General features: G+C 37.2%; 2 protein-coding genes across 5 annotated transcripts in view; one reads left to right on the top strand and one right to left on the bottom strand.

Annotated features, from left to right (window-relative positions):
- Positions 1-25,227, top strand: part of LOC133527638 (nose resistant to fluoxetine protein 6-like) — a 356,837-nt gene that overhangs the window by 23,752 nt on the left and 307,858 nt on the right. The window lies entirely within an intron of this gene.
- Positions 5,164-25,227, bottom strand: part of LOC133527943 (phospholipid phosphatase 1-like) — a 63,494-nt gene continuing 43,430 nt past the window's right edge. For all 4 annotated transcript variants that reach the window (XM_061865144.1, XM_061865146.1, XM_061865145.1 and 1 more), the window contains exons 3-7: positions 15,305-15,459; positions 14,198-14,409; positions 13,162-13,285; positions 11,901-12,083; positions 5,164-8,417 (exon numbers count right to left, since the gene is read on the bottom strand). In XM_061865144.1, the coding sequence (XP_061721128.1) occupies positions 8,307-8,417; positions 11,901-12,083; positions 13,162-13,285; positions 14,198-14,409; positions 15,305-15,459 (785 nt within the window). In that variant the 3' untranslated portion in view covers positions 5,164-8,306. The remainder of the gene's footprint in view (positions 8,418-11,900; positions 12,084-13,161; positions 13,286-14,197; positions 14,410-15,304; positions 15,460-25,227) is intronic.

Here is a 25,227-nt window from a genome sequence, read left to right as displayed (position 1 = left end):
CCCCACTTTACGTGTAGGGGAGGTACCCTAAAAAAAATTAAATTTTTAGATTTTATTGTACGACTTTGTCGGCTTTATTGATTTATATATCCAAGCCAAATTTCAGCTTTCTAACACTAACGACCACGGAGCAAAGCCTCGGACAGACAGACAGACAGACAGACAGACAGACGGACATGGCGAAACTATAAGGGTTCCGTTTTATGCCATTTGGCTACGGAACCCTAAAAAGTATTACAACTGTTTATGTATTTAAAGTGTGGCGGTTAAAGTATGCCGTATATGCGAAGCTCTGGCGCTAGCATCGCGCTTTCTAGATGACCGCCGTTCTCGCCTTCTATGTTGGCAGATTGGAGCTGGGCTGCATCTCGATCAAAGATAATTTGAAATAGAGGTGTATTGTCAAAGAAAACTTTGTAGCGATGTAAATTTACCGCCATCTTTCGACACATAATTAAAACTTTTAGAACGCTATTTGACTTTAATCCTTATTAAAAAAAAGTAGCGCCATCTAATAGATCAAAGGCCAAAGGTATAGCAGCATCGTTTCGAGCGCAGACCAGTCCAAGGGACGCATTTATGCGTTAGAGTAAGTGATATTGCTATCTCATTCCACCGCATAGCTGTGTCCCTTAGACTGGCCTACGCTGGGCCATGGTGTAGAGGAGCCCTTAGGTAGTGCCCGGTAAGATGGCGCCACTTTTTGATATTGAACACATATCAGTGAAAGGATAAATTACGTCTGTATCGGTTCCATAATCACACACAGTTTATGAACCTCCATATACCATTCATATTTTGTTAAACCATCCAAGCTTCAATAAACTCAATAAGCCCTGACCAATTCATAATTGATTTAAATTGCCATAAACCATAGGGCTTCACACGGGAATCGAACCCGTAATATGTAATCTGTCGTAATAGGAGTTGGGCAACGTTGTCTATCATTACATCCTGGCTTGTATTACCAATGGAAAGTATAGGACTCACTGAGTCGAGCGTTTGTACTAACCAGAGGGTCTACCGCTAAAAACGAAAATTGAAATTTTGTTAGCTCCCTCTATCATTATATAGGTACCCTCATCCAATTGAGAGGGGATTTAAATCTTCTCGGGTCAGAGGTGTAGGGTTAGAACCGGAGCTTTATTTGACGTTTATAAACGCATTGTAATATGTAGGTATATTTTTTTTTTTTTTACAAATACAAAATTCTTTATTTCTTAATAATATACATTTTTGTGATGCAGGGGATGGAGCCGCCCGGTAAGCAAAACAATGCTTGTGTTGGGAGGCACCGCTCTTCCCTAGATTTACAACTAGTACATACATATATATATATTATATTATAACTACAAGTATGGGTAATTATACAGATTTACTAGTTAGACAGTTTTTAACCTATTGCTTAGACATGCAATAAGAATCAGATACACTGTTCCTGTTAATTCTTATTTGTTTCATTAAATTTAAGGTGTGAATGTCGACTGAGACGGATGTTCATGTACGTGTGTGTGTGTGTGTGTGTGTGTGTGTGTGTGTGTGTGTGTGTGTGTGTGTGTGTGTGTGTGTGTGTGTGTGTGTGTGTGTGTGTGTGTGTGTGTGTGTGTGTGTGTGTTTGTGTGCGCGCGTGCGCGTGTGCGTGTGCGTGTGTGTGTATGTATCTAGTACTCCGATCTTAGCAGTTTCTCCGTTTCCTCGTAGGTTTTAGTTTTAAGCCATTTAGTGAGATGTAATTTACATTCATGGTATGTTTTTGAGTGAATGTCTAATTCTTTGTTGATTTTATTATAAAGGTAGGACGACTTTGAGTTAAACTGCGATCTAGCAAATTTAGTTCTCGTGCGTAAAGATTTAGCTACATTAACCATATTTCTTTTGTTTTTATAATTGGGGTTGTAGGGTATTAGTTTGTGTTTTTTTTATTGTTGTTTGAAGAACATATAATTTCCTTACCGAGAGAAGATCACTAGTTTGATAAAGCATTTCAGTGGGATATCTAATTTTTTTGAAGTACATGACTTTTATGAGTGCAAATAAATATAACAACCCACCACCAAAAATACAAAATTCGACACGTGTTTCGCCTCTCTACGAGGCATCCTCAGGAGATGCTGGAGATGTTGACGTTCTGACGTCCGACAACTGAACCTTCAGAAATATCCAAATATGTATGTATTGTATTGTATTGTATTCGGGCGATTTTTCCGCAACTCGACGACTTGCGCCTATTTTGCGTGGTATGTTGGGGGTGGGCTAGTCCTGCCAGCCCAGCTCCTCGAGGAATCCTATCAAACCTTTGATGTTGAGTAGGACCTCGGGGAGGTATGTATTAGAGTACCTAATAGTATTTTGATCAATCGTGATATGATAGAGAGCTTTTCAGTCGAGTACCGTGTTACGGCAACGAAGCTTGCTGAATATCTCTACTATTAGCTAATACGCTCGTAGTTCAATTGTGGAATCTTTCGCTTGCTCGGGCTGTATATTGATAAATATTAGCAAAAGGGGTTAAACAACAACTGCCTCCTTGTAAAACATAATTTTTAAGAAAAAAAAAACCGTCTTCAATGAGGGAGACCGGTGAAAGCACGATCATTGTTGATTTTGGATTTCATACAATGAAATTAAAAAGACAGCATCCTACGCCTAATTATGTAGAAAAGGAGGTAACATGTTTTTTGTCACTGCACCCACCTTGAGACATTTCAGATTTGCCCTATGGTTGACTGGTAAGATACCCGCAATAGGGTATTCGACTGTATTTAAGATAAATTATTTCACACCATGCATGAAATAAAGCACCAGATAAGTAATTATTATAAAAACTAAATAGGATAGAAATATAAAAATGTACCTTGAAAACCTAACTGCTTGACAAACATGCACAGAGAACAAATTTCCAAACGTGAACTATGCATCGTTGAAGAGTTCCGTTCTGTTCATCATCAACAGTTCCACTTCATCAAATGTCACTTCTACAAATGTAAATACTTGATTTCTTGATGAAAATACGAAGATCACTTTATACATGCCTTTAACATTTGAGGTATTCAAAAAAAAACATACAACCGAATCGGATAACCTCCTCCTTTTGAAATCTTGAAGTCGGTTAAAAATGCGTGAGTGTCGTGGAACACCCGGTTGAAACAAAGTTAAGAAAGGAAGTTGACATATAGGTACTGCTTTTGACATCACACATTATGCGGAAATAATTTTCATTTTCGTGTCCGTATCCGTGTCCATGTCAGAGTTCCTCATCTTCATTCTTATTCTTTCTCATCTTCATTCTTATTCTTTCTCGTCTTCATTCTTATTCTTTCTCATCTTCATTCTTATTCTTTCTCATCTTCATTCTTATTCTATTGAATTTCAGGGCAACTTTTAGTTAATATAGAACGTAATACAAGCGTTTCAAAAAATTGGAAACAACCCTATTGGCTACTTGACAGTTTTTTGTAAATAATGTCAATCGATCTTGATTTTCCTGAGGATCAAATGTGTATATAGGACTCATGACATGTAAGCAACACAAAGGTTAGAAATGAGAGTTATAGTCCAGCACTTCCATGTACGAAATACTTTGCCGCTTGAAAAAAAAAAACAAAAATTAATTATGCTATAGTAGTGAAGACTAAAATAAACAAACCTTTCAGAATTGTTTCATAGCACTAAAACCTACGTCTAGTTTAAGTTTAAGGTTATATTAAAAATACACACTTTATAATATGATAAAACAGATAGCCAATGCCGGATTTAGAGGTCTGGAGGCCTCGGGCAATAAAGGAGTGGAGGCCCCCTGGCCCCAAATTTTTCCAAAATTTAAAATGGTAAATTTTCCGAATTCTCTATTGTGGGGGCCCCTCTTTTGTGGAAGCCCGGGGCAGTAGCCACGGTTGCCCTCCCCTAAATCCGGCCCTGCAGATAGCCGCATGTGCAGAGCGGCATGGAACAGAGGAAACAACAAAATATATACCTAATAGGTACTCCTTCTCTGCAAACGGTAGAAGTATACAGGAGCAGACACCTAGGGACTCCGTGCATAATAAAGAAGGCAAGTTAGCAACTTGAAGATTTAGCTACGTTTCGGGGTGGAGCTGGAGTGCATAGAGTAGCGCTACTTACCTCGTTTTTCATGTACAATGGTTGTCGATTTCCGGAAAATACCCAGCAAAGTAGCCCGATTCGAAAAATGAGATACGATAACGATAAGTTCTGGTTTACAATTTACATAAGTTCTCATTTAGATATCGTTTATATGTCGTTTAATTGACATAAGCAGCTCGATTCGGGCAACCAATGTCACTTTGACGTTAGAAATATCGTAGATAGATCTTATTGGGATCACAGCGGAATCGAAATAAACGTCAATTTTGACATGTCGTTTAGTTATCGATCTTTTAAAGATCTTAAACATGTCTTAATGATTCTTCGAATCGGGCCGTAACTAAGCTTATCATGTTTTGGCATATAGATGGAGTGAAATAAAACTGTTTCTATTTTATCTAAAATAATTCATTATATTTACAACGCTTTTAATTTTTATAATGTAAGTGGAATTTTGTATTTCTTTACAGATTGATAAAATGTTTCAATAAATATTATAAACACGCTCTTTTTCTATTTTCTTAAACAGTTATGAAGTATTTTATTTAAAAATTACTCCATGACACTTAATCTAATGATATGTTTAATGCACTTATATGCATGATTGTACCTATATTTAACCTATAAACTTAACATTAAGTAACAAATTATTAGTTCTAATAACAAAACTGGGTGAAAAACTATCCGAAAAACGGGCATTTTTCTGGACATTAAGATAGTTATATGGATAACGATTTGGGTAAGGTAAATGCGGATTAATCCGTCTGCGGGAAATTCCGTACGCAAACGAGAGTATAAATAAATATGACAGGGACATTCTTACACAAATTGACTAAGTCCCACGGTAAGCCAAGAAGGGTTGTGTTGTGGGTACTCAGACAACTATATATATTATACACAAATACTTAATACATAGAAAATATATATGACTCAGGAACAAATATCTGTGCTCATCACACAAATAAATGCCCTTACCGGTATTTGAACCCAGGACTCGGCTTTATAGGCAGGGTCACTGTCCACTGTGCCAGGCCGGTCGTCTGAGTTTTTTTTTTTTTAACTGTAGGCAATAGAGCAGATCTAGATTTACTGCTGAAATGAAAAATTCGTGGAAAAAACAAGGGTGTTTTAAAAAAAACGCTCATGTATCCGCAGACGGATTTAGCCGTATTGACCTTAAATCCCAGCTTATAACAAGTAGAAGGTTTGAACAGGTACCTATGAAAATCCAGAAAAAAAATTACATAAATAAATAAAATGATTTTATTTCGGATAAAAATCCAAAATTAAGCTTATAGTCCATTTCTTTTAATGTAACACAGAAAACACACCTCCTCAATGAAAAAAACCCTAACCTACAAAATTTCCTAATTAATATACTTTTCTTCGCATAGAATACATTTATTTATTTACAATTGTAGTATACATAATGATTATATACTGATAACCGATGATGAGGCTTTCTCGAGTGCAGCCTACAATCGGTATTGGATATGGTCACATCACTATAGGGCGGCAAAGACTGACAGATGAGCATCGCGGCAATGGCGGCTGTAGTGGAGTTTCCCAAGTTATGTCTGGTTTTAGGGTTCCGTAGTTAACTAGGAACCCTTATAGTTTCGCCATGTCCGTCTGTCTGTCTGTCTGTCTGTCCGAGGCTTTGCTCCGTGGTTGTTAGTGCCAGAAAGCTGAACTTTGGCTTGGATATATAAATCAATAAAGCCGACAAAGTCGTACAATAAAATCTAAAAATTTAATTTTTTCTAGGGTACCTCCCCTACACGTAAAGTGGGGGTGAAATTTTTTTTTCGCCTCAACCCTAGAGTGTGGGGTATCGTTGGAAAGGTCTTTCAAAACTAATAGGGGTTTTAAAGAAACATTTTTTGATAAAGTGAATATATTCGGAGATAATCGCTCCAAAAGAAAAAAAAAATTGTGTCCCCCCCCCCTGTAACTTTTGAACCATAGGTCCAAAAAATATGAAAAAAATCGTGGAAGTAGAGCTTAAGAAAGACATTAAATGAAAACTAAAGCGGAAATGATCAGTTTAGCTGTTTTTGAGTTATCGCAAAAAGTTTTCCCTTCATAGTAAAAAGACTTACTTTAATTAGGTATTGATTATGCAAATTTGCCTATTTGTTTAACTCGGGTGAAAGGTACCGTTTCATCCCTTGGTTAACAATTTACTACTTTAGTATCGTTTAGTAGTACCTCCAGTTTAGCTTATTGTGACGGAACAGTAACTACGGAACCCTACACTGAGCGTGGCCCGACATGCTCTTGGCCGGTTATTATTCTATTAAATCGTTAATTTGATGATGATTGGTGTATTTAGTTTAACAGTACAGAGGATTACTATAACTAGCTTAAATCTAAAATAGGCCCCTAAGGCATTGTACCAAAGATGTTGGCGGCATTTCCTCGTTGTATCGCAATGCTGATACGTTGTGAGCGGAAGCCGCCAGCTCTTCGGTCACCAGTTACGTCACCAGACGCTTCGCGATTTCTGCAAAAAAACTTGTGCGCGCTGGGACCCCATGGACCAAGACTTTCAATTCATATACTTACCTACCTACTCACATTTTTTTCTTGCAATCTTTTTTACAAACATTTTATGCAAAAAGGATTGAGGTCTTCGTCACTATTTCTTAAGTAGATTATTCGATAATAATAATAATACAATTTTATTTTATATGATATATTTTTTTATAAAAAATAGTTTATACTTAATAATAATAAATATTATAGGACATTATTACACAAATTGACTAAGTCCCACAGTAAGCTCAATAAGGCTTATGTTGAGGATACTTAGACAATGATATATATAATATATAAATATTTTATAAATACATAGAAAACACCATGACTCAAGAACAAATATCCATGCTCATCACACGAGTAAATGCCCTTACCAGGATTTGAACCCGGGACATCGGCTTCGTAGGCAGGGTCACTACCCACGAGGCCAGACCGGTCGTCATACTTAATGCTTAATATTAAGAAAACAACATCTTAAAGTCAAAACAAATCTCAGAATCATCTGACGATTAATGTTAGCTCTATCCTTTTCTTTCACATAACAAAAGAGAAGAAGAGCTAACTTTAACTGACAGATTTTAACATTATATAATGCAGCCGAACACATTTTATAATATCTTTTAAATACAAAACTTTTGTGGTTTACCGGATTATACCTACAGACGAGTGTTAAGAGGAAAGGGGACGTCATACAAACGTAGTCCCCATTTTCCTCTCTGCATATTGACATTATGAAAAATATTTACTCTACGTTTCACTTTTTCGATTTCATGATTAATATAAAAATTAGGAGCGAAAAACAGATTTCGGAGAAATTTATAAATGCTCTTAACTTCTATAATCAGTCTTTGTCACTTGTACGAAAAAAGTTGATCCACCCATTTCAATTATTTTTATTTGTACTTTAAATAGCCGCATTTTTCATATATTGAATTTAAGTTTTTTCCTCTTTTTAGGGTTCCGTAGTCAACTAGGAACCCTTATAGTTTCGCCATGTCCGTCCGTCTGTCTGTCCGAGGCTTTGCTCCGTGGTCGTTAGTGCTAGAAAGCTGAAATTTGGCATGGATATATAAATCAATAAAGCCGACAAAGTCGTACAATAAAATCTAAAAATTTAATTTTTGTTAGGGTACCTACACGTAAAGTGGAGGTGAATTTTTTTTTTTGCTTCAACCCTACAGTTTGGGATATCGTTGGAAAGGTCTTTCAAAACTAATACTAATAGGGGTCTTCAACAAACATTTCTTGATTGAGTGAATATATTCGGAGATAATTGCTCCGAAAGAAAAAAAAATGTCCCCCCCCCCCAACTTTTGAACCATAGGTCCAAAAAATATGAAAAAAATCTTGGAAGTAGAGCTTAAGAAAGACATTAAATGAAAACTATAGCGGATATGATCAGTTTAGCTGTTTTTGAGTTATCGCAAAAAGTTTCCCCTTCATAGTAAAAAGACGTACACCCACAGTTCATCCCTTGGTTAACAATCTACCATATTTTAAGCTCCAGTTTAGCTTCTTGTGACGGAAGAATAACTACGGAACCCTACTCTGAGCATGGCCCGACATGCTCAGAGTAGGTTTTATTTTTCTGTGAGACACTCTCAAATAGAAGTATTCTGGCAACGAACACTTAAATGGGGTCTACTACTAACTTCATAATATTAAGACACAGGTCTTCTTGAGGTCACATAAAGCAGGTCTGTGCTGGAATGCTGGGTCTTTGAAACACTCGCTACTCTCACTAGTGCGAAGTTATTGGTGATGGGAAATACCTGTGGAAAAACAGACAAATTTTAAGAAAAATATAGTGTAACCCAGAGGCTTGAGGGGTCCACTCATTACCAGTTCGCCGGACGATATCGGCCTGTCAGTTCGCGATTGTCGGCTTTTGCGAATAACTGACAGGCCGATATCGTCCGGCGAACTGGTAATCAGTGGGCCCCTCTGTAGCCGTCCTCCATACTATCAACACCCACATTCTACATTGAACCGTTTTGGCAAGAACCCTAAACCAGTACCTTTTGGAAGATTATATTTCACTTTATTATCAATCGAAGTTTTATTTAAGTCGTCGACATCCTGACCTGCACGGCGGCTACATATGGTGGCTACAGTGGTTGATGGAGGATGATGAAAGAGTGATTTGCAATATATGATCAGTACAAAAAGATAGTTTAAATTTAGATGCTTCTAATTGGCCGCGATACAGAATATGTGGAGCGCTCCTATTTGTGCTTTTAAAAAGCCTCCGAATACTAGCCCAGCCCGACGGCTGCGTTTAGCTACTGCATTGATTTTTATACAATAATAAGTTGCATTCGCAACACCCTCTAAGGTAGAAAGACTTAAGTTTTTATTTTTGATCTGACTTTAGTTTTTCTCTAGGACATTTTATTGACTTTTTCTGATTATAAGCATTTGCTCTTGTTGACTCGTTTATAAATACATTAAGGAATTGGTATTAAAACTGTGAAGATTGTAAAATGTATACATTAGTTGTTTGTTTTACAACGGGGAAAAGCGTTGCGAGGGTTTCAAGGTACGAGGGTTAAACAAATTTTGCCACCGAGTGGAACACAACATTTTTCACCACACCAACCCGAAGAAAATATTAACTGTAAACCAAATCAAATGAGGGTCATTAAAAATATTTATTATTTAAAATCATCATAACTTTGACTTTGAAACGTTCTCCCACTCTCTATCAGACAAGCGCAGACCAAATTCACATTCAAACGCATGTTGCGCAAGTATTTCCTTGACAAACTTTCTTCTTCATCATCTTAACGATTCACACTTGGTATAATTATGTATGTATTAATATATGTATGTTTATTTGTATTAAGTATATGTGTAAGTTTATCAATATATAGTTTATATTCATATATAGTCTCGGTTACAAATTAATTTACTTTAAAAGACACTGCACCTACTTAATCTTTGTGGTTTAACCCATTGATTGACTGGTAGAGAATGCCTTAAGGCATTAAGTCCGCCATTTGTACCTCCATGTATTGTGCAATAAAGATTAAATAAATAAATAAAAGTCAATTCTGCCAGCTAACATAAGGAAACAACTCAAAATTTGCATCTGATTACTCTGCCCCACATGTGGATAAAATGCAACTTTCTCATCAGTTTATGAACAATCAAGAGACCCTCCAGCTGGTGTGGGGAAAAGTTTTTATTAATATATTCCGGACGTTTACTTATACCTTATTGACGGCGATTTGGGCCAAATTTTTTATCTTTAGTTTAAGTTGTTAGTAAGTTTTATTATGTATGTTTATTTCTTTGTTTTTGGATATTAAAATTGCTATTCATAGATCAAATTCATAGAACAACTAGACATAGGTATTTAGTATTATTTCAATTCAATTATGTATTTACTTCGAATCACTGGTCACACTTATACCTTTATTTTGCCATACATTATTTTTGTACCAAATTATTTTAATCTTGATATTAAGTCATAATTTATTGTATTTTTGTAATGTATTCATTGTTGACATTTGATTTATAATTATAATTGACATTTTTTTATTGATTTAATTTTACAATTTACATTTAGTTAAATTTAATACGATAGTGTGTAAGTATTTTGGACGTGTAATTACTTTTATCAATAAATATATGAATATGAATATGAATGAATAAATACCAAGTCATAATTTAGGTAAAATATGAGGCCATCAATAGAATTTTACAGCAAACCAACCCGTAAAACCCAAGTACCTTGCATACATATGCAAAGTAATTGAACATACCTATACAGCATAAGGTACCTAATACCTATACACAGCTTGATTAGAAGATTGCCTCAGATTTACGGGTAAAAAGGTCAAGGGTCCTATCACGACCCTATAGGGCTCTAACCGCAGGCTTGCGTCATGTAACCAAGCCACTGGGTCAAGGGACGAAGGGCTGGGATCAAAACAACGTCTAATTGAGTGATTGTTGGGTTGACTACCTACGTACATAGGTACAGTGTATATGATTTTATATTATTGAGAAGATTAACAGAATATAAGAGTTCTTTTACAATTTTGAAAACGGATAAAGATATTCTTTTTAATAGAAATCCATTTTCACAACTACAAAGAGAAACCCACAATTAAATCTTCTTTAGTACATTATGGATATAATATACACCGTGTTTTTTATTATTTGCGTTAATTTCGAGGGTGCATTCCTGAGCTTAAATTAAGTAACTTTCTCAAAGACACCGATATTCTAATTAACTCTATTTCGGAGATAATCAATCATTAATTTTTATCTCATAAGGCCCTTACGTGCGTGTACACTTGCCTTAGGGCCTGTTTACTTATTGATTAGTGTTTAGTGCGAGTTCATACATTTGCTACTAAACGTAAGTACTATCTCGGACGATCGACGTTCGAAATGACATTAATATGTCACAGTTTTCAATTGTTTGGTTGAGTTAAATGTAATGCCCGTGTTACAACAACGCTATATGAAACATTTAGTTACTTTTTATAAAAATAAAAATAGAAAAAAAAAAACAAAAAAAAAAATATTTTTAAAATTAACTATGCCATTTAGTTTCCTTAAATGTACTTACCGATACCCCGAAGTTAACGAAATTCAATAAAAACACGGTGTATTCGTGGCTGGCGAAGATTTATTTTTCTAACAAAAAACTTTATTCCCCTCTGTGTAATGTTCTTGTTTATTTCCTTGTATTTTCATGATTACCGAGGGCGGATCAAGGGGGCAGTTATGGGGGTCATGACCCCCCTCCTGTGCCCGGGCTGGGTCTAGGAATAACCAGAAGGATATGTCTCTGGACAGCATATCCAAAAGAGAATATCTACCGTCCAACTCGAGGGGTGTTACATGCGCGTTACCAACCCTTTCAAACCTGTACATAATTTTTTTGAAGAACCTCATACTGCCTCTAGAGGAATATAGTGTCATAAGTGAGGAGCGGTGATGGTGATGTCCATGATCGGTGATTCTGGGCAGGGAGCATATAGCTGCGTAGCCGAAGCAGCAGACCTGGACCAATGAGACGACCAACACCCTGCAGGAACACCAGGAAAACAGAACTGCTACAACGTTACGTTCTCCTAGATATTATAGTGATATCTAAAAGAGGAATATACTTACAATGGTTGCTATTACTTTAATCAGGTTCCAATTAAATGACTTTCTTCAAAATAATTTCAATGTGTCGAAGACTCTTTGATCTGAGAACGGACGGCTAGGAATCTATAAATTTCAAAAAGACGTACCGCGAATAAAAGTGTGACTACACCAACGACCATCCCAGCAGCGACATCCCACCAATGATGTCTATGATCAGTTATCCTGGACAGGGAGCATACGGCTGCGTAACCGACGCAGCAGATCTGGGCCAATGGGACGAGAAGCACCGTCCGAGACGACCAGGAGAACGCGCGGCGTTGGAGGTACCACTGTTGATATAAACAAGTTAATTTAAGAGAAAATAAATAAATTAAGAGAATAAAATTGGTAGATATTCAACATTTAAGGTTAGACTAGAAACTGTTACTCCGCCGTTGTTGGAAAGAGTTCGCTTTTAAATAAACCCCGTGCTATTATTATATTTTATATTTTTATACTGTCTCTTTGATGGAAGTGTTCAATAAAATATGCGTATTGTTTTTTGAATAAATTTGGAAGTTGTTATATACAAGGTGGCAAAAAAAATGTGCATTCCCGTTGCCAGGGAGGTTTTGGGATTATACTGAGCTTTTACTGCGGGATCAACCTCAAACTTGCGAAAAAATTTTTTAACCTCCCATAGTAAATGGACCAGCGAAAATGTATAAACAGCCAGATGTTTTTTTCGCGATTTCGGGGTTGGTCCCATAGTAAAAGTTGCTCAGTATAAGCCCAAAACCTCCCTGGCAACAGGAATGCACATATTTTTTGGCCACCTTGTATATCGTCCACATCCACAATGTTAACTGCAATTTGTGTAACCATTTACTGCAAAGAAAATGTCTACCGATAATCGACTGAGACTGTCAGTAAACTCGTCCATCCCATACCGACAAATCTCACGTATTGTATCGTAGTTACATTGCATGGTTTCTTATTCTTATTCAACTCGTTTATGAACGCTCTAAAATTTGTGAATCAACTTGTGAGATCAACTTTCTAAGCGTTGAGGGATATCCATGAGATGTTCATAGCAGACGTTAGTTTTTGGTTTTCGAAGTGCGTCCAAGCTCAATGATATTCAGTACAAGTATTGTGTAAATTATCGAAATAAAAAGTCCACAGTAGACCGAGAAAGACGTGTGTCCCGACGGGAAGCTGTGGGAAGTTTTACTCCTTCCATCAGAAGTCAGACGTGCACTCAAAGGCAATAATGTACTCGCCCCTGTATACATATCGCAATAAAAAATCCACAGTAGAACGGGAAATACGTGTGTCCCAACGGGAAGCTGTAAGAAGTTGTACTGCTTCCACCAGAAGTAAAACGTGCTCTCAAAAGTAATAATCTACTCGCCCCTGTATACCTACCGCAATAAAAAGTCCACAGTAGACTGATAAAGAGGTGTGTCCCGACGGGAAGCTATGGTATGAGTCATATTGTTTCCACCAGGAGTAGGACGACGTGCACTCGAAGGTAGAAATGTATTCGCCCCTGTAAATAATAGTCAATATGATAGCAAAACTTGTGAAGCAAAATAGGAAGGAAAAAGTAAAAGTAGTGATGAGATGAGAATGATATGGAGGTATGGAAGAGAATGAAAATATTGAGCAGCTCTATGATAAATGGTTTGTGTGTCTTACAGGGACCTAAAAACATGGCCGAGGACCGCGACTGACATCTACTTCGCCGATAAGAGCCAGGCTCTCAAATTGTGGTGATGATAGTATATAGGTATATTAAAAAAAGCGCTGGTGGCCTAGCGGTAAGAGCGTGCGACTTGCAATCCGGACGTCGCGGGTACAAACCCCGGCTCGCACCAATGAGTTTTTCGGAACTTATGCACGAAATATTTGATATGTACAATCAGCATCAAAAGTAACGGATCAAATAACGCTTCATAAGTATCTACCATTCTGTAACAGCTTAACAAAAAGTGATGTCATATATATAGAACAACAAAGACTGTAAAAGATATACTTTTGAATGTGAATTTTAGAAATTTATGTATATTTGGAAAAGTTATCTGGGATGTCAGATACTTTTGGCGCGTTGTTTCATCAGCTACTTTGATGCTGACTGTACCAATTGCTTTTCGTGAAGGAAAACATCGTGAGGAAACCGGACTAATCCCAACAAGGCCTATATAGTTTACCCTCTGAGTCAAGGCAAGGTCAGATGGCAGTCGCTTTCCTAAAAACTTGTGCCTACGCCAAATCTTGGGATTAGTTGTCAAGCGGACCCCAGGCTCCCATGAGCCGTGGCGAGATGCCGGGACAACGCGAGGAAGAAGAGACGAAGAAGATAGTATATAGATATATAACAATTACGAACCCCGCAGGGGTCTAAGATGAAGCGACAACAGTTCATCCCACAATTCCATTTCACAAGCTTCAAATAACTTACGTTGTACAGTTGATTCCAGTATCCGGCTTGCAGATTTGAAAGAACACCGGCCTCGGCATTCCACTTAGGCCTTTTATGATCTCAACAACAAGGACGTTGAAGACCAAGCCGTACATATAGTTCCGATACAGCAGACCGGTTCTCCTGAGGGCCTCTACAGGCCGAGAACGGAGGTAGTCAGAGTCGAGGAGGACCAGCTCTGTGATGAGGAACTGAAAACATTTTTGATTTATATTATTTTAAGTAGATGGAAATACTTCTTTATAAAATATTAACTGAAATAGATAAAGAAGAAGAGAACAATGTCTGCAGTGTCTAGGGCTGAGATTGAACTAGTGTCTTTTGCACTGTCACTGGACACCCGAGAGTCCCGAGACTGGACAAAATTAAAGGTCTTGGTCACTTTTAGTATGTGACAGCTATTGTTTAGGCAAAGTTGCGCATGGGCACGTTGAACAACACGGTACTTTACAAAGTTATGGACTTTAAACAAAAAATATTACATTTCTAATCCGCGAAAACATAACGTGCCAGTCAATCAGTGATAACCAGAGATCGGACAAATTTGCGTCATTGCTCGCAATAACGTGGACATGACTCCAAAATTAATCAAATATGTAATCATTTAATTAATTTCTTACTTGACTTAAATTTTAATTCCTAGTCAATAAATACAGAAGTTTGTTAAAGTATAGATTTATTAAAGAAAATAATCAGTATTTTTTCCAAATTTTCTGCAGTCAGTCCATTTCTTTTTACATCAAAAATATACTTAAGTGCTGAAAAAATAAATACGCAAATAAATATAACAACCCACCACCGAAAGTACAAACTCGACACGTGTTTCGCCTTTCTACGAGGCATCCTCAGGAGATGTTGACGGTCCGAAGTCCGACGACTGAATACAAAATTCTGCCGAATATTATTGCAGTGGGATGGTGGGAACATTAATTGCACGTAAAAATAATGCACGTAAAAGCACTGATTGACTAGCACGTTATCTTTTCGCGGCTTAGCTAAGTAATATATTTTGTTTTAATTAATATGGATTTTCGCAAAGTAACGCCTGATTCTATTCATTATTTAAAATTATGGACTGATACTTACGGCTGTTAAAGGCATCAGTAAGACGGTAGTCACTAACACCACCTCTTTCACAGTGTCTCCGTTGAACGTGTAGCTTAGGTTCGGGTCGTTGCAGAAGAAGCCGCTCTTGTAGGAGGGGATGATGCCATACTCATATAGGCTGACGACGATAACAACTGAAACGAAAAAAACTAGTTAGAGTCAGACCAAGACAAGTCTGCAATGATTTTGATAGCACACCATAGGTGATAGAATCCACAGTAGGATCCTATGAGGTGAGGGATAGAACAAACGCATTACGCAATGCGATAAAATTAAAAACACGTTTTAACATTTCTGACAATACCAAAAACAACCTACGTAATTTGGTCGGGTTATTTGTTGCCTACCGTAAACCATAATAAAATTTACGGTGGGGACTAATAAAATGAGACTATGACAAGGACAGACGATGATAGCGCTTTCTTTGCTACTCCTCCTGAAAGATACATAAGACTATCCCGTTCGGTCATTTCCCCCACCGCTCATACCTGATCCAGTTATACTAGATTCATGTAGCACACGCAGTGCACGTGTAATTTTAAACGTCAACCTTCTTTGAAATTATGACGTATTAATAACACTTGTACTGCATGTGTTATCAAAATCGTTGCATACTTATCTTGGTCCGACTCTATTAACTGTTTTTCGAATATTAAGCGATCTAACTATTGCGATTTCACATTAAATTTAATTGCGTGTTTTATACACACTGAAATTTGACGTATAATGGTGTCGATGCCGCAACTCTATGTATTGTTTGCCAAGTTGTAGACAGTTTGCTTAGGGAGATTTTACTTAGATATTTAGACAACGCACTGCCTAAGCCATTGAACATATCCATATTCATATACCTAAACATAGTCATCGAAGCTTCAAAAATAATTATTTTTGTTAAACGGAGCCCCTAAGAAGACAAAAATTATTTAAATTATTCATACTTTTACGTGAACGAAGTCTCAGGAATAACCTCAAGTTAACCTCCTCAAAATATGTCTGTGATCTAGTTGCCATGACCAGAATAAGTCCAACCCCAAAACGACCACCGGTCTGGCCTAGTGGGTAGTGACCCTGCCTATAAAGCCGATGGTCCCGGGTTCAAATCCTGGTAAGGGCATTTATTTGTGTGATGAGCGAGAGCGAGATTGATGACGGATATTTGTTCCTGAGTCATGGGTGTTTTCTATGTATTTAAGTATTTATAAATATTTATATATTATATAACTCATTGTCTAAGTACCCTCAACAGCAGCCTTATTGAGCTTACTGTCGATGATGACTTAGTCGATTTGTGTAATAATATTTAAAATTCTAAGTATATCTTTGATATTTCGGGGTTAGTCCCATAGCAAAGTTGCTCAATTCATCTCTCAGAGTTACTGCTAAACATAAACAATCATTCTCTATAGGTACTTAAAACTAGCTTCTTCCTGTAGAAGTATTTTGTTAAAATTTATGTCGCAGTTATCTACCATATTTCAATCAGCAAAAGGCCATGTAATCAAGGCTTTTCCTCCCCCAAATGAATTCAGCCTTTCTTAAAGAACCAGGAACTAGACTAGCCAATTGATTCGCCATTTTGCAAACGTTCGCGGGTTCAAAGTCAATGCCAAACGAGAGCGATAACGAATTGTGACATCAGGACCGACATTCACAATTTAGATCACAACCAGCTAGTCACTGTAGCCTATTGACGCCTGCAATTCTAGGGGTGCCGCAATCGCGTTGATGATGATTGTATCCTGTTATCCATCATGAAACATATGGCTCTCAGAAGGGATTTCCACTTTTCACGGTCCAGCCCGGCACTCCAGCTTCGCCCAACCGAGGCTGATGCAGTCTTCTTTTCCACTGTGCGCCTCCAGGTACGTGGGCGAACTTGCCCCTTTTTCTCGGAATTTTCCAAGTCAGTCCTTGCTTGGATAGGTGATTCTTTGGCCTTTTTAAAACATGTCCTATCCAGCGCCATTTCCGGTGATTTCCTTAAAAATTGTGTTGAACCTTTAGAAACTAGTTCAGTCCTGTTTCGAAGAAACCCATACTATAAGTCTTTCGAAAAACCTCAGCAGCTCATTCCGTGAAGGAAATTACTATAAAACCATACAGTGCGCGACAAATTAGGTTTGAGAGAGTGATTATGAACGCCTATGATTTCATATTGATATGATGACTTTTGCTTTGGTAATGTTTGTGGCGATTCTCAAACCTTACGTCTCGAAAAGAAATGGCGCACTCACTGGGTTTTACGAAAGTCACTGTAATTTTACATTCCATCCATAATGTTCAAAGGTCCTAATGTCATTTGTTCTGTTCCCTCAAGTTGGTTTCCTTCACCGAATAATTAACTGGTAAATATCATGTGATTTTGCGTGTACATTGGTGCAATCTCTGTGAATGCCTTACCGTTTGCCTGCCGGTTAGATTAGCAGGGTCAAACAAAAGATTGTGTTCACGTCTTTCCTGTTGACATACCCAAAAGATATGGGCTTTAAAGGTTAATTCTCTTATTTAAACTGTACAGTTCTGACGAACACACAAGTTTTCTCTCCTATGAACAATAGTTAAGAGCTTGTGGGCATGTAAGGTTAAATAAGAAAATTAATTTTTAAAGCCGTTAACTTTTGTGTGTCTAAATGAAAGAGGTTTTGTGCTTGACCAGAATCAAAACTCAAATTAATCAGTGTTTATTCGTCTTCCTTGTAAATCAAGTAATCATTCCGAAATATGAAACAAAGAAAAGACCAACGATACGAGATCCATAACAAGTACGACCTCAAGTCGACCCGAGGCTAAGAAGGGGGCAACGACTGAAAATTGTAAAATGACAAGTGATTTATCTATAAAAATGATTGCGCTGATTTAACGTGAATAAATCAGACTTGAAGCTGCTGATGAAGTTGTTTTGAACGCTTAACCAAACGGAAATGGTAATGCAGATAAAACATACGTCACGCGCTGACAAAATTGTGTGAGAGACTGCATGGAATTCGATTATGTCGGTGGCCGATCGTAAAATCAGGTAGATCATGAAATTCCTAGGCATAGCGTGAACCGTGAAAATCATTGTATCGATCCCTGAGCCGACGTTTTTCGGGACAGTTTGCTCTTCGGGCATCTGAAGCAACCTACGAACCTATCCACCATCTATTGGTTTAATGTGGCTAAACATTACACAGGAACTTTAGGATCAGCCTGATTTTATGACAGACAGCCGACCGAATACGATCCACATCTCCAACACCCCTTAGTCTTTCTTGATCGACGCTGTAGACTTTCAATAATAAAATAAATAAATATTATAAGACATTATTACACAAATTGACGTAAGAAGTCTCACAGTAAGCTTAATAAAGCTTGTGTTATGGGTTCTTAGACTACTTACATACATAGAAAACGTCCAAGGCTCAGGATCAGATATCCGTGCTCATCACACAAATAAATGCCCTTACCAGGGTTTGAACCCGGGACCATCGTCTTCATAGGCAGGGTCACAACCCACTAGGCCAGACAGGTTAATAATATATTATGAAGTTAATAGCTTTTCATCATTCAATTTAAGATGCAACTTGATGGAGTATAAAGCATTTATTAAAAACACAATTAAAATCATATCAAGACAGATGTCAGATCCACGACGCAGGCTTCGTCAATATATGTATACGTAAACAAGCAAAAAAAAAAAACATCCACAAACCGCTTCGTCAACCTGATGAAGCTTGGCTTGACTTGATGGAGTTGTCTCCACCTTGGTCGATCCGAAGCCAGCCTTTTAGTGTCCTGGTACGACACGGCCCCTAAGTCACCTACGTGTAATAGCTTTTACGGACACTAACTAAACGAAACAATATATAAATAAATATATAATAATTCCTATTTGGCTAGTGTAGCCAATAAGTCAAATCATTTGAACAATGGTTCCAAACAAATGAAACAACGTACCTACAGTTTTCCTATTAATGTTCGACCAAGCGTGAGTTTGACTTAAGTTAGGTTCCGTCTTTGGAAATATATTTTTTTTTAAAGAAATGGGAAACCACATAAATATGGTTTTTTTTAGACGACCGGTCTAACCTAGTGGGTAGTGGGGCCTATTAAGCCGATGGTCCCGGGTTCAACTCCAGGTAAGAGCATTTATTTGGGTGATGAGCATGGATATTTGTTCCTGAGTCATGGGTGTTTTCTATGTATTTAAGTATTTATAAAATATTTATATATTATATATATCGTTTTCTAAGTACCTTAATACAAGCCTTGTTGAGCTTATTGTGGGACTTAGTCAATTTGTGTTAAAATGTCCTATAGTATTATTTAATAATATTATTGTAGCGAAAAAATTACGAAGTTGAGCGTGATGTAAAGTTGCATAATGATATTAAAACATTTCCATGCTGGATAACTATAGATCGTGCCATTCACGAAGACGCGTGCCGTACGTCGTATTATCATGTAATTAAAGGTTTTTTTTTTTTTTAATAAATCTATTTATTGACAATAACAATATACATAATGGATATATACAGATGAATACTATAACTAGCTTATATCTAAAAGAGGCCCTTGAGGCATTGTACCAAGGATGCTGGCGATTAAAGGTTAGATTTGACAAATCTGTGCGTCATCTTGGATGACACGAACTATAAGTATGAAAATTGTCCATATTACACTCCAAGAATGTCAATGGAACAATAATTGGAGCTATACGTATTTACCCTTATCTTCGCAACGTATCTTGTCTAGTAAAACTCCACGATATGTCAGATTATGTAATTTATTGAATCACTATTACACGGTAGGTACTACAAGTATTCTCCATAATAACTTTAATTGAACACCGTTTATTCGTGCGACGCGTCCGACCCGTGCGGCCGCTAACACCAGAATGCCCGCCATGCCCTCACTTCCTGTCCCACCAACCTGCCATAACTGACAACTAATTTTCAACAGATTTTAAGATTACCCTCAAATTATTACCTATTAAATTAATTTAGTCAAAACACCTTACACTTGTAATAAGAATTGAACACGGGTTCTATTTGTTTTTTTTTTCTGAGTTTTATTTTTTCTCTCAGGCGCAAGAGAGAGTAAGAGTAATTGGACAAGAAACGGAATATAATATGTTTTACTTCACTTTATTTGTGGAAGTATTAACTGACTTTAAGATTTCGAAGAAGCAGATACATACGTATCCCTCAATTATTCGGGAATTCAATACTAAGGAACTCATTTGATGCATAGGACATAGGACCTGATTATGCCTTTATGTAGGTATGTAGATTTTTTTTTTTAAGTTTGTTCCCCAATTTCTCAAAGATGGCTGGGTCGATATGTTTTTTTTAGGGTTCCGTAGCCAAATGGCAAAAAACGGAACCCTTATAGATTCGTCATGTCCGTCTGTCTGTCCGATTATGTCACAGCCACTTTTTTTGTTTGTCTTCAGAGTTGTTAGTCATGTTGTCAAAAGGTCAGCATTTGATGATGGGATCCCTGATGAGATCGAGGAAACTTTTCAGCTATTATTATAGTGTTATTATTTAGTGTTGATTTTACACACCCTATTTTTAGGGTTCCGTAATCAACTAGGAACCCTTATAGTTTCGCCATGTCCGTCTGTCTGTCTGTCTGTCTGTCTGTCCGAGGCTTTGCTCCGTGGTCGTTAGTGCTAGAAAGCTGAAATTTGGCATGGATATATAAATCAATAAAACCGACAAAGTCATACAATAAAATCTAAAAAAATATTTTTTTTAGGGTATCTCCCCTACACGTAAAGTGGGGGTGAATTTTTTTTTCGCTTCAACCCTAGAGTGCGGGGTATCGTTGGAAAGGTCTTTCAAAACTAATAGGGGTTTTCAAAAAACATTTTTTGATAAAGCGAATATATTCGGAGATAATCGCTACGAGAGAAAAAAAATATGTTGTCCCCCCCCCCCTCTAACTTTTGAACCATAGGTCCAAAAAATATGAAAAAAATCGTGGAAGTAGAGCTTAAGAAAAACATTAAATGAAAACTATAGCGGACATGATCAGTTTAGCTGTTTTTGAGTTATCGCAAAAAGTTTTCCCTTCATAGTAAAGACTTTAATTAGGTACTGATTATGCAAATTTGCCTATTTGTTTAACTCGGGTGAAAGGTACCGTTTCATCCCTTGGTTAACAATTTACTATACTTTAAGCTCCAGTTTAGCTTATTGTGACGGAAGAGTAACTACGGAACCCTACACTGAGCGTGGCCCGACATGCTCTTGGCCGGTTTTTATTGTACAGCGATTCGCGCATTTTCTCACAGACGCATTTGGTAAAATAAAGCAGCCAATGAAGACCACCGAGCCACCCTGTTTTGTGCAGATGGTTCTTTTTTAGGGTTCCGTAGCCAAATGGCATAAAACGGAACCCTTATAGTTTCGCCATGTCCGTCTGTCTGTCTGTCTGTCTGTCTGTCCGAGGCTTTGCTCCATGGTCGTTAGTGCTAGAAAGCTGAAATTTGGCATGGATATATAAATCAATAAAGCCGACAATGTCGTACAATAAAATCTAAAAATTTAATTTTTTTTAGGGTACCTCCCCTACACGTAAAGTGGGGGTGAATTTTTTTTTTTTCGCTTCAACCCTAGAGTGTGGGGTATCGTTGGAAAGATCTTTCAAAACTAATAGGGGTTTTCAAGAAACATTTTTTGATAAAGTGAATATATTCGGAGATAATCGCTCCGAAAGAAAAAAAATATGTGTCCCCCCCCCCTCTAACTTTTGAACCATAGGTCCAAAAAATATGAAAAAAATCGTGGAAGTAGAGCTTAAGAAAGACATTAAATGAAAACTATAGCGGACATGATCAGTTTAGCTGTTTTTGAGTTATCGCAAAAAGATTTCCCTTCATAGTAAAAAGACTTACTTTAATTAGGTACTGATTATGCAAATTTGCCTATTTGTTTAACTCGGGTGAAAGGTACCGTTTCATCCCTTGGTTAACAATTTACTATACTTTAAGCTCCAGTTTAGCTTATTGTGACGGAAGAGTAACTACGGAACCCTACACTGAGCGTGGCGCGACATGCTCTTGGCCGGTTATTTATTTATAAACAGTTATTACCAAACGGATCCCTAAAATCCCAACATTACATAACTCCGCTTCTAGAGCCGATCAAAGCCATTACATTTTATGCAATCCTATCCCCCCACACCATATGTCAAAACAGTCATACATTTGTATGGTACAGGTTGACATACGACTTTTCTCCATATGACCACTATAATGGTCTGCATCCTCACGTTGCATCCCACATGCAGAAGAACACGTGTTTTATTGCATGTTCGAAATTTATACAATTTTAAACTTTATTCCTTTGACATAGGTGCTAAATGAAAGGGAACAGACCTGAATTATTAGAAATTAGTATTAATAAGACTCGCGACATTTTAAATTAGATATTAGGCAATAGGTAATAATATGTTTTGTAAGGTAATTTTAAGTATTTAGTTGATAAGGTTAACTTGCTATACCCTACTCAGGGTCCATGTTGTGAAAATTTAATTTAACATAACATCTGTATGTACCATGGAATGCAATTAATAAATGAAATGAAATGAAATGAATATTCCGGAGAATTATAAGAGTTAGATTCTGCGATCATCGATTGCGTAAAATTGCGATTAAGATTTTTTTTAAAGAATTCCACCTGAGGGCCTACCGCGAACCACGTTCGACGTGTTGCCTCCCTGTCACACTTACAAACGAATTTACAAGTGCGAGAGAGAGGCAACACGTCGAACGTGGTTCGCGGTAGGCCCTCTGTTTTAATAATTCGAGGCTGAGATTTGGGGATATATTTAAATATTTTCCGTGCTTTCTAATAGAAGATACCTATTATGTATATAAAATACTGGCCCAGAGCATGTCAGGCCATGCTTAGTGTAGGGTATGTGGTTACCTCTGGAATGCAAAAAAATGTTTCTGGAATGCGAAGTTTTGTCGGCGTGATTGATTTCTAGCATAAGCGGTCAGTGAGCTAAGCCGTGGACAGACAGACAGACATACATACTTTAATAAATGAACTACTAATTCAATTTCCACTACGGATATGCAAGCGCTGGTGGCCTAGCGGTAAGAGCGTGTGACTTGCAATCCGGAGGTAGCGGGTTCAAACCCGGCTCGTACCAAACTAATGAGATTTTTGGAACTTATGTATGAAATACAATTTGATATTTACCAGTCGCTTTCCGGTGAAGGCAAACATCGTCAGGAAAAACCGGACTTATCCCAATCAGGCCTAGTTTACCCTCTGGGTTGGAAGGTCAGATGGCAGTCGCTTTCGTAAAAACTAGTGCCTACGCCAAATCCTGGGATTAGTTGTCAAGCGGACCCCAGGCTCCCATGAGCCGTGGCAAAATGCCGGCACAACTCGAGGAAGAAGAAGAAGAAGACTAATACAATTTCCACATTATTTTGCAATAGGTACCAACAATTTTTGAACATCTTATTGCTCACATTAGAGAAATTCATAGATCGCTTATTTATCAATAGCAGTCTGGAAATGATTTCTTCTATCTCTTACACATTCCTAGAATGAAACACTATAGAGACCGTGCGCGTTGGAGGGTCTGCCATCTTTTGGGCTGAATCGGAACAATAAACATGTCAATTTACACGTCACGTGTTTTCTTGTGCATAGTAGGTTCTGCCATCTTGTGGGCTACATCGGAACAATAAACATCACATTTACGCTTCGCGCCAAAAATCTGACGGCTCCTGTGCTGCCTCCTACAGTTCATGCACGCTCCCTATCGAAATAGAGCCCATCAAAGTGCTCACTAGCGCCACTGGAAAATAATTGCGATTGTTTAAACTTCACGATAGATATTTTAAAAAGGGGGCCGCTACGTACTGTTTTTTTTTTTATTCAGAAACAAACAGTCATTCAATAACATTGAACAGTAGATTAAGCAGCAGTAAATTGACCTATAGTTTCCTTAATTTACATATACGAAGCTAATGCACTTTTTAAATACAAAAAAATATCGTATATAAATGCAAACAATTTTTACAATACTTTAAACAAATATCTACAGCTTGTCTATATACAGTACAAGTTGATTAACACCTAAAAATTAAAGTGACATTTTGTATATTTAAGTACCTTTCGAATACATCCAACTAGTTTTTAGGGTTCCGTAGCCAAATGGCAAAAAACGGAACCCGTCCCGGAGATTCGTCATGTCCGTCTGTCTGTCCGATTATGTCACAGCCACTTTTTTATGTTGCTGGATTCGTCGATCTATGAATTCAAAACAAAAACGGCCGTTTTAACTTTGGACGTCTAGATTGACGAATCCAGCAACGTAAAAACTACTCGTATTATGAGATTGTATTCAAAAGGTACTTAAATACAAAATAGAGTACGTAGCGGCCCCCTTTTTTTAAATATCTATCGTTAAATTTAAATAATCACATTTAGCAGTGGCGCTAGTGAGCACGTTGATGGGCTCTTAAGCTTAAAAAATAAGCTTAGAATAAAAACTAAATAATTAAAATATTTCTCGAATGTTGACTGGAAGACATCCCTTACAACAACAAGTTGACCTTCGTACACGTGTTTTTAGAGTTTTATATTCGCCGCTGTATTATTTTGTGCTGTAGTATTTATTTCACAACAACTATAAATACAACAACCAGTTTAGTTCTACTACTCGCCACTAGATGGCGGTAAGAGGTTAGGAATTAAAGAGTCTCTTGCATTCTTTTTACGTTCGATAAGTTATATCGTTACATTTAAATGTGTTACTTAATTACATGTCTATAGACAATATTTTCATTAAATTAATTCGAATTCTCGGATTTAACGTAAAATTTTAATAGTGAATTATATCGCTGTGCATTCATATCACTTAACACTTTCATTTAATTTTTAGAACAT

The sequence above is a fragment of the Cydia pomonella genome, chromosome 18 (genome assembly GCF_033807575.1).
Source record: "Cydia pomonella isolate Wapato2018A chromosome 18, ilCydPomo1, whole genome shotgun sequence".
Taxonomy (NCBI): domain Eukaryota; kingdom Metazoa; phylum Arthropoda; class Insecta; order Lepidoptera; family Tortricidae; genus Cydia; species Cydia pomonella.
This window is presented reverse-complemented; position numbering and strand designations above follow the sequence as displayed.